This window comes from Pleuronectes platessa, chromosome 9 (assembly GCF_947347685.1).
Source record: "Pleuronectes platessa chromosome 9, fPlePla1.1, whole genome shotgun sequence".
NCBI lineage: Eukaryota > Metazoa > Chordata > Actinopteri > Pleuronectiformes > Pleuronectidae > Pleuronectes > Pleuronectes platessa.
Genome location: NC_070634.1, coordinates 974,031 through 984,773, shown reverse-complemented (window position 1 = coordinate 984,773; position 10,743 = coordinate 974,031). Strand labels below are relative to the sequence as shown.

General features: G+C 39.6%; 1 protein-coding gene across 1 annotated transcript; it reads right to left on the bottom strand.

The window, feature by feature from the left end:
* Nucleotides 1–5,634: 5,634 nt before the first annotated feature.
* ddx10 (DEAD (Asp-Glu-Ala-Asp) box polypeptide 10) lies at nt 5,635–10,522 on the bottom strand. The gene is made up of 2 exons (XM_053431106.1): nt 8,923–10,522; nt 5,635–7,378 (listed from the first exon to the last, which is right to left on the bottom strand). Exons 1-2 carry the CDS (start codon nt 10,267–10,269, stop codon nt 6,224–6,226), a joined length of 2,502 nt encoding a protein of 833 aa, XP_053287081.1. The 5' UTR covers nt 10,270–10,522; the 3' UTR covers nt 5,635–6,223.
* Between the last annotated feature and the right edge of the window lie 221 nt (nt 10,523–10,743).

Below are 10,743 nucleotides of genomic sequence, written 5' to 3'. Positions count from 1 at the left end.
ATTGCAGTTAAATGTCACAGTTTTTTTTTTCTCGTTCTGTAATTTAATAAATGCCACAAACTATAGTTTTTATATATATTGTATAACTATATATATAACCTTAGAGCCTGTGTTATCAAATATGTTTTGCGGCTACCCCTGGTATAAAGGATGTATCTTGGGAGAATATTAATAAACGACTTAATTCAGATGGAAAGCCAGGAGGTCCAGGGGACAGGACAGTTTGACTGTGCGGTAGAGACAGCCGTGCCAGTCACCAACAGTTCCTTTGGCTGATCTTCGCCTTTGCTTCTTTCCTGCTGTTGGCTGATCGATCCTCTGGTACAAAAGGTAGCAGAGGAGCTGCCAGAGAGACAAGCGGAGAGACAAAGGCACAAGGGACATGAGCAAAGCTCAAAGAGGGACAGAGACATGCACATGAAAGACTGAGCTGAAAAGCTGGACGCCAGCAGAAAGTGCTGGTAAATTTAAGTTTTTGTGAATTTATAATTTAATAAAGATGCTGAAAGGCAACAGTTGTGTCTCTGGCTGTGTGTGGGAGACCGCGGTGGCATGGTCATTAGCCACAGAAACACTGCCATAATATGAGGCATTAAACACTGATAATTTTGCTGTAGATGCTGCTATTTCAATTTTAATTTCAAGTTGCTCCTTTTTCCCTCTTAGTTGTTCCACTTGCTCCTCCAAAACATGTATTTTCTGTAGAGCTGCAGCACTTGCCATGAGCACAGCCTTTTCTGCCTCTTCTTGAAGCAGTGCAGATGATAATGCAGACTTGCTGCTTCTTGAGACATTACTTTTTCGTCCTGAACCTTTAATGAAGGTATTAGACTGCATTAAATGGTAAATGGCTTTGTATTTATATAGCGCTTTTCTAGTCTTGATGACCACTCAAAGTGCTTTAAAGTACAGTTCTACATTCACCCATTCACACACACATTCATACAGTGCATCTATTCACAGCACTTTGTTATTCTATGGGGGGCCATTCGGGGTTCAGCATCTTGCCCAAGGACACTTCGGCATGCAGATGGGTCAGACTGGGGATCGAACTGCCGACCCTCAGGTTGGAGGATGACCATTCTACCCCTCAGCCACAGCCGCTCCATTAGGCTTCACATTAACCCCATCATTATGAATATTGACACTTTCAGCATAAAGGCAAATTGAATTGCAAGACAATAGTTTATTTACAGCAATCAGCAATAGTCATTGACACTGAATATTTTTTGTAGCTTTTTATGTAACAACCCCATCAAAATTCCATCTTTTTCTTTTGGTTCACTGCAGAGAACATACAATTTTTCATATGCACCTTTCTTTCTGCAGTTTGATCATTTTTTCCATTAGTAATGGTTATGTATTTATAGTGTTTTCTAGTCTTCATGATCACTGAAAGCACTTTACAGTACAGTTTTACATTCACACACAGATTCATACAGTGTATCTATTCGCAGCACTTTGTTATTCTATGGGGGGCCACTCAGGGTTCAGCATCTTGCCCAAGGACACTTTGGCATGCAGATGGGTCAGACTGGGGATCGAACTGCCGACCTTCAGGTTGGAGGAGGACCACTCTACCCCTCAGCCACAGCCGCCCATAAGTAATGTTACTCTCAATTTAACGGCCCGCTTTTCAGCTTTGGCTGAATGTGAGCTTGGTTTGTTTATATAGTCACCACCAATGCATTGGATTTTACACGTAAAGTTATGTGTGCACACATTTACAACAATGGCCATTCTTCATTGCAACCAGTACTTTAATGTTGGCATGTACTCTCCATTTTGCAGCCCTTGTGTTTTTTGTATATTCATGTACTACATAGTGTATTCTTTATCAAATACCACCAGTTAAATTCATGCCCTAAAACATCACATGTCAATAATGCAGCCTACTTTGCAAGTCAAGCTGCCATCAGTATAAATTATACTGCATGTATACGACGGCTTTTGTTTTTTACTAATACACACTAATTAAAAAGAGGAATGTCAGATGTTTTTACTGAGTGGTGTCTTTGGATGTGCATTTGATGGTTCTTCTTTTGGAGTTGTTAAAAAACCTGTTTTGTGCTTTGACAGCAATATTAGAGGGGCTGTGGAAGTATGATGTCCTCTTGCTGGAAGTGTTGTTGTTGCTGCAGTACTTTTCTTGGGTTCCTTAGTCGGAACCATCACAGTAATCAGTGGAGGAGTCTCTGTCACTTCAGTTCCTGCCATCAGAGCAGTAGCTAGAACTGATGCTGCCATCTGATTAATTGCTACAGATGTTGCTGCTACCATCGGAGCAGGTGAAGTCCTTTTTCTTTCAAGTGGTTAAGGAACCACTCCTTTCCAAGTACAGAGGCTATAGGGATCTATTTCTGTAATAACATACTTTGGAGGAAACATTTTTGGAGAGTAATAAATAATCATGTCACTTACAACAATCTATTTTTACATCAGAGGGTCCATGAAAACCTGAACTTTTGCAGTCATTGGGTGATAATCCTAATATTGTGCTATTAAACAAAATTTAGGATATTATTCAAAATTACTGGTGGTCAAAACCAGAAGATACATTTTTATTGAGAATGTGACTGCACAAAAATCAAGTATGGCCACAACATCTGATATAAAAGTAATAAACTCAAAAGATTTCCAAAGAAAAAGCACATTAATAATTAGGCTAATATATAAGGTATTTACACTTGATTCCTTGGAATGGAATATTTTACTTCAATTCAGCTTTTTATCTTTGCACTCACATTGCTTGTTACATTGGCCATAAATGCTGCATTGTTTGCTCAATTGACATTAGAAAAGCATTGTTTGGAAAGCATTGCTTTTAACATGCTCAAAATGAATGCCAATGGAACTGTGCAATGTGTCACCTGAGACTTGTGTGCGACCTTTTGGATTCTACACTAAACGTATACTTGGGAAAGTCCAATCTCTTCAAACAGCCTCATATTCCATCACCCTGATGGAATGTCACAGGGTAAAGAAAAGACGTGAAGGAGAAGCCATAAGGAGCTGGTAAAGGAGAACCATTGATCATAGAAAATCTTACATTTGTTGTTATTAAAAAACAATTATTCACTTGAATAAATTATTCATAACTGAAGAAACGCACAAAATGTACATTACTATGAGCTGTAGGGTGTGAGGTGAGTTATAATAAAGCTTCCTGCTCCCCTACCTTTTCAGTTCATACAGAGGGAACATTGAATCATCTACCCACCGGAAACAAAACAGATTTTATTTAAAATTAAAAAATATTTTTTTGAATGTTGTAATTATATAATAATGTGAGGAATATAGTCGGAGAAAACCTTGTATAAGTTGAGAGAAAAAAATATTGTGTCCATTCCACACTCAGGGGATTAAAAAAACTAGTTTATTTGTGTTTAGCTGTGATGATGCTATTGTGAAGGTCATCATATGTTTGTGACAAGATGGTAGTGACAGAGAAGAAATCATGACCTCAGACAATCTTGTGAGGATTCACATCAGATCATGTCAAGAGAATAAAACAGCTGTAATGTTTTTGTACGTGTTTGTGTTCAGGTGTAGCTACGAGGTTGTCACCTTAAATATTGCTGCTGTAATTAACTGTGGGGCAAAAAAAAATTCCTGTCCTTTCATCAAGGATGGTTCGATGTTTCCTTTGTTAAATGAGATGGGTTAGGAAACATTAAAGCTCCTTCCCTTAAGCTTTGAGCATTTGAACAGTTCTTATTATGGCAGCGGCTGGGTTACTTCCGGGTCATTTCATTCAGTTCGGGAAACTTCGCTAAGCAAAAATGGAAGATTTGAATGACCTTTATATAACAAGTTTATGGTTTGTTAATGTATCCACCAACAGGCTGGAAGAACCTTTGAGCATGGAGATTTATCACTGAGGAGGTGGAGGCACCACCTGCTGGAAACAAATGTAACTGGATTGTTTCAATTTTAGGAATATTATTGGGAAGTGGTTATTGTGAATGTGGTGCAGTGATACATGTTCAAACCTTTAAGAATTTTGTCGAATTGGATATAACATATGGATTTTTGACAGTTGTGGAAGTAGAAATTATAAAATTTGTAATTTTTCTAATAATAAAAAATGTTTTTGACTACATGTCAAAAATAATGTTTTTCATTTTTAAAACCCCAAGAATGTGATTTGTCACAAAGAATGATACATGTCTCTATGGTTACATCATCAAATCCTACTGCTTTGTTTCAAGAGGACAGCTTTATTGTAAAATCAGGAAAAAGTGCATGAGCAAGACTGTTCTGAAGACAGCACGTTTTTGTAAGGTTTCTTCTAGGTTTAAGGTTTGATAATCATTGAGAAATAAATGGATTACAAAGCTGACTCAAACATCAAAAACATCATTTATAATTGAGAAGCAAAGGATATCAAGTGCCATTTTCAATTATTAACTCAACGGTCATCACATAAAAAGGTAAAATATTGGGGACAAATAGGGTAGTACAATTTATCCCTAAATGTGATTTGTAAATGCAATAAAGTTTGTCAAAGAATGCTGATACATCTATAACTCATTGTTATAACTGCTTCTCCTTCGCATTAATGTCAGTTAGCAGAATAAATGCTTAAAATGCCTCAGTATGTTGAAAACAATGTGAAATGGATAAAAACCAATGTCTGAAGAGTTGAGTTGGGACTGGATCTCATAGTTTCTGTAGCTTTACAAAGACAATCTGCCAGACAGAAACCACTCCAAACTGTGATTGGTCAAGGGTGCACACGTGATACTAAGCATGTTTTGGTCGTGTCTGTCAAGCTTGATGTTTTCATCCTTAAAATAATTGATTGTCCTTTCTCCTATTAACAAGTGAGTGTACATTTTGAGAAAAATCTAGAAGGTAGATGGATGCAGCCAGGCTTATCAGCATGGATTAATTCGATTATATAAAGCAGATTGAGCCACAAGTTTTTGAATAAGCTTCTTAAATGGAAAACTCAACCAAAACTGATAATTTACTGATTATCTACTCACCGCTATGCTGATGAAAGGGCGGGTGATGTGTTTGAGTCAACCTCATGGAGTTTCAGGGCTAAACAGAATTGCAGCCGAATCCCATACAATTGAAGCAACTGGATTCAGACGTAATAAAACAGAAAAAAACTAACATGCCTCAATTCTACTCCTGTGGTGTCATCCAAGTCTCCGCAAGCCCCGATATTCATATTTTACTTGAAACAAGGTCATTTACAATGTGTTTTAGGCCTAAATCCCTCTGTCTTCTGATTAGGTGCATTCAGGGACCGTCAAATACTAGCCACTTGGTGGACCTTTAGGCTTAAAACTTACCTCGTTTCGAGTCGAATATGACTGTCAGGGCTTGCAGACACTTGGATGACCCCACACACAAGCAGTATGGAGGCATGGTAGTTTTTTTCCCGTTTTTTTTTACATCTGAAGCTGGGGTCACTAGTTACTTCCATTGTATTGGATCCTGCTGCAACACTGTTTACCCCTGAGACTCCTTAAGGGAGTCACTTCGCCCACCCCTCTGTCAGCTTTGTAGAGAGTATAATGAGTGAATTTTCTTTTCTGGGTGAATTGTCAGTTCAACACCTCTGATTTAAAAACCCTGTTGGTGTAATTTGATGATACAATCAGCATAATGACGGCTTAGTTTAAGGAACTGCAAATTTATTACAAAAAGCCTGCATTATAAATGTGACAGATGTGGACATTTAATAGCTATGGGGATTTTAAAGGAAACCTGTAAACATTTTATTTGTACTGCATAACAAGTGAACAAATTAGCTTCTACCAACATTACAATCATTTCAGCGAGTTGTTTAAAAATATGTACATGTATTGTATGATGAAATATTACATAACATGAATCATAATGTTATTACAGCTTGTGGGTTGTTTGGTTATTGTCAATCAAATCTGATCAAATCACACAAGCAGTCAAAATGAGGCACATTGCTTGAGTTTTTCCAGTGTGAATCTCGACAAAAATAGATGCATTGGACTTTGTTGCTGATGTACACACATACCTGGTGAGAGACCTCCAAATTTACGCAAGTGCAGAATCAAAACACTTAAGTAGCTCTTGATTGTTTTCCTATAAACACACCACCACAGATTCAAAAACTAGTTACAAATGGCACTTCTGTTGGACATTTTCTCATTTGACTCTTTACTCTGTTCTTCATTTATTTAACTGATTAGTTCATCAACACTCTCCTTAACCCCCTATCCCGTTTTCTCTATCTCATTCCCCCTAGCAGATGTAAGACTAACTCCTCATCTTCGGCCAGAGAGAGACCAGTGTCCAGAGTTATGTGTTCGTCATTTAGCTGTCTTACTTTCTTCCTCTTCCCTGCTATAAGCTCCTCATCACTGCTTTCCCTGCTTTGCCTTTTTTCTGATCTTCTTTGATCCTTTGGGCGTTCCTCCTCCAATGATCTCAAATTGTCAGGGTCCGGAAGAGCGCTGGGGTCAAACTCATCTTCGCCGTGCTTGGCAAGGTACGCTACCACCTCTTCTTCAAAATCTTCTTCAGACTGCTGTCCATGCTGCCTGCTGGCCTCCCTCCTAGCTGCGTTGGCCTTCAGCCTCTTCTCTCTGTGTTTAGCTTTCACTTTGCAGCTGTACTCCCGCTTGTCAAACACCTGGTCTTCATGTTTCAGCCTTTCCTTTGCCTTCTCCACATTGATTCCTGAAACCTCATCCTCATCCTCATCAGTCACTGCCCGTTGGACAGGTGGCCACAGCTGCACAGCATCTCCTTCTTCATTAAAGGTCACTTTGGTGTTGACATGGAAGTTTCTCTTAAGGACCTTTTTGGCATCTTTGAACTTTGTTTCTTTTCCAAATTCTTTTTTGGAGCTCATGGAGAGTTCCCCCTCATTTTCCTGCTCCTTTGTGAGACTGAAAACATTCTTTGTTTTGACTTTAAGTAGGTCCAAGTCTCTTAGGTCATCATCATCATCATCGTCACCCATAAGTCTTGTCTTCGGTTGATTCGCATTTTGTTCATCACCACTTTCCCCAGCCTCATCCGAGTCTTCTGACTGATAGTTTTGACCTTTCCCATGGGGAATACTTCCTCTCAGTTCAGCCTTAAAACTCCTCAGCTGATCATCTTCAGACTGCTGTTCCTCTTTCTGTTTATCTCCCTCAGCTGTCTGCGCCTGAACTTTATTTAAGAAGCGCACCCTTGGAGCCACAGCAAGGCCCAGAGAAACAGCAAACTCTTGAATCTGGAGTTTTAAAACATCAAACACCTCTTTGTTCTTCATCAGGTAGACAGAGCGCAAGTAGGAAACAAAACATCTCTGTGCTCTCTCCTTCTGCTCTTTCTCCTGGGCCAGGAAGGCAACAAGCTTGGGTTGGACAGTTTGCAGTTTTTCTGGGTTCACCTGGAATCAACCACACAATGAAATGAATTAATACCGATGTTAACTTTTCCTTTTAAGAGTTAATTATAACACTTGTAGCACTATTGGACAATATATTGATGGAGGGTCTCATATACAATGGTAAATATACAAAAGACAAAAACCGACACGTCTCTTAACATAAACAACTGGTTTCCTTTGTAGAAAATCCAGCATTTATATTGGTTATATTGCAACACCTGGGTTATTCACAGTCAAATCATCACACTTTCGGGACTCACAATCAGAGATATTAGTAACATTTTAAATGCTGATTTGATCATAAGGAACTAATATTTCCTTTTTATTTGGGATCTTACTCAAGGGGAATAAGGACTAATAAAGTTAAAACTTGTTGGGGGTGCTTTGACTGGCCTTTGCTATTCTCAATGTAAAATATAACATTATGAGGTCTAGGTTATGTGGAGATGCCAAAAGAATCCATACTTTTTAAAATTGGTCAAATTTTTACTAAAGTTTAGGAAATGTAATATTCCCCAAAACCCTCTTCTGTCTGACTATTTTTAATTACACTTAAATTTAGGATAATTAACCACACTGATTCTGCACAAAAATTATATTATAGTCAATTTGTATCAGAAGGTACTGTCAACAAATCTAAGGAAATAATTCATCTGACATTTACTTCACAGCCTGTACAATACAGAGTTATCAAAACTTCGCTGACATCTTTTATTAATCTATGTATCACAGGAAACGTTTTCAATTCAAGCATCTCACAACTATGGGTTATTGTTACTAATATACCAGCAGTGATATAGAAATTATAATAATTTAAAAATATGCCACAATTACGATTATTCCAATGTGCTTCATGTGTCCGTTTTTTAGGATGAGACAAAGCAATTTGAAGGACTTTTTCAACAAAAGGAGCCAAAATGCATGCATACCAAGGATATTCTGCTGAGGTTGGGGATGTTTATCAAGGACATGCTTAATGTATAGTGTACTATATTCCTTTTACCTGAGTGGAACAAGCTCTTATACCAATTTAAATTGGAGAGATTAGCAGTTCAGACTGGGCTATTTTTGTTGTGGAAGGATAAATTGCAGTGCATACTTAAAAAAAAAAGAAGATAATTGAATAAAATGTTGAAATATAGTTTTTCAAACGTATTTCGGATTAATTAATTAATATATAAATCGAGTAACAAAAAATAATTCGTTTAAATCGAGATTAATCAGTAAAATATTTCAAAAAGGGGCAGCCCTAAATACATATTATATTCCAAATTCTTATTGTAAAGATGGTTATGTTTAAAAAGAAAATTCTCGTCTAATTTATCTTATGCACTTACTTATTATAGGACAGAAAGCTGTATGAATGTTGCAATCCTGTATATTGACCGTTCAGTGTCTTGTCTTTGTTTGCATTAAACTGTTTACTGAAAATGAACACAAACAGCCTACACATAAGGTTGATTAGATATCTTTAGGATTATAATACATTTTACCCTGTTCCCTCCGTTTTGGTATAGCGTGATGGTGTATGACTGACGTCTCACCTGGATCTTGCTGATGGGAACCCTCTTCTCCTGCAATTGGCCGACCATGCCCCTCTCCTCTGAGGGGAGCAGAAGTAACAAGGCCTCTCCACCCTGCTTGTATCTGGCAGTCCTGCCCACCCTGTGGATGTAGGTGTCTGCATTCTCCGGACAGTCGAACTGCAGCACCCAGTTGACTGCGGGAAAGTCCAGACCTCTGGCAGCTATATCAGTGGCAAAGAGAACAGCATTCTGCTTTTTGATGAAGTCATTGTAGACATCCACCCTCTTCATCTGCTGTTGCTTGCCATGCAAAGCCAGGATGGGCATGCCGGGTCTTAGGCGACAGAAAACTCGGAACAGGTATTGTACTTCCTTGCAGCAAGCAAAGAAAACAATGATCTTCCTCTTCAAGTGACTCTTAATGAAAGAGTAGAGCATGTTAACCTTATGGTGGAGCTCACACACCACATAGCTCTGCTCCAGGGTGGCCGGCGTGCTGAACTTTGCTTTCTCGTGTACCCACACATACTCTGGGTCTTTCAGACTTAGCCGGGCTAAGTCTTTGACTGACTTAGTCTGTGTGGCGGAGAACAGCAGCGTCTGTCGGGACCTAGGAAGGTTCTCCAATATGGCGTTTAATGTATCGGCGAAGCCCATGTCCAGGATGCGGTCTGCCTCGTCCAGGACCAGCATGTGGAGGTCGGATGCGTGAAAAGTAGCCGTCTCGTCCATGTGCTGCAGTAGTCGGCCCGGGGTGCAGATAATGATGTTGGTGCGGTGGATTCTCTCCGACTCGCTCTTAAGCTCCTTCCCCCCGATGATGAGCCCCGCTGAAAACTCGTGGTTCTTGCCCACCTTACGCAGAACTTCGAAGGTCTGGTAGGCGAGTTCTCTGGTGGGGGAAATTATGAGCGCACCGAGGCCATCCATGGAGCTCCATTGCTGTCGGTACAGACACTCCAGCACCGGTATGATGAAGGCTAAAGTCTTCCCGGAACCAGTCTTCGCCGCACCGAGGACATCTTTACCTTGTAATGCGAAGCCGATGGTCTGTCTCTGGATCTCTGTGGGCTGTCTATACTGAGCTTCCTGTAGCCCTAGCAGGGTTTTCTTTGAAATGGGGAAATCTGAAAACCTGACAACGTCTTTGGTGTTGATCTGTCCGTACCTGCTTTCAAGTCTGTGGATATAATCCCGTTCGACCTGCCACTGGGGTTTCTTCTCCACTTTCTCTCGATTTACTCGTTCTTTCCTCTTATTGTATTTTTTCTTCCACTTCTCGAAGTTTTTCACCGGGTCAGCAATGTCCTTCATCTTCGTAGGTTTGGTTTTCCTCCCTAAATATTCGGAGCTTTCGGCTTCCATAATTTCAGCACCAGCGGTCACTCCACGCACACGTGGAAGCACCTTCTAATACGTTTTACTTGACGAATTCAGAGCTGTCCTCTTGCAACCGCTTTGCCAAAAATATATGCTAATGTAGGTCCGAACAGGCCCTGGTTCTTCGCGTTCCGCAATTTAAGACAACCAAACCCAGTTACCAAGATTGGAACCACTAAAACCACAATCCGACCCTTGAACAGCGTGGAAGAGGCAGTTCACCGGCGCTTTCAGCGTGACGTCATCAGGATGCGACACAAATCGCTCTCTGCTGTAGGGGTTGCCAGGTCCGCAGAGTATAAATGAAATAATTTAATTATTTCATCAAAATCACAAACTGTCTGAAATCCAGAGTTTTTATCTTAAAATTAGATACATTTATATTAATTTGATTACTTGTCTTGGCGATTTCAAACAAATGGAAATGTTGAAGAGGAGAACACTATTACACTCTACATG

Bases quoted from the DNA above. Each gene is read 5' to 3' on its own strand.
- ddx10 (XM_053431106.1), bottom strand. From the start codon at position 10,269: ATGGAAGCCGAAAGCTCCGAATATTTAGGGAGGAAAACCAAACCTACG. The intron at 7,379-8,922 runs GTGAGACGTCAG...GGTTGATTCCAG, and splicing joins TTCCCATCAGCAAGATCCAG to GTGAACCCAGAAAAACTGCA.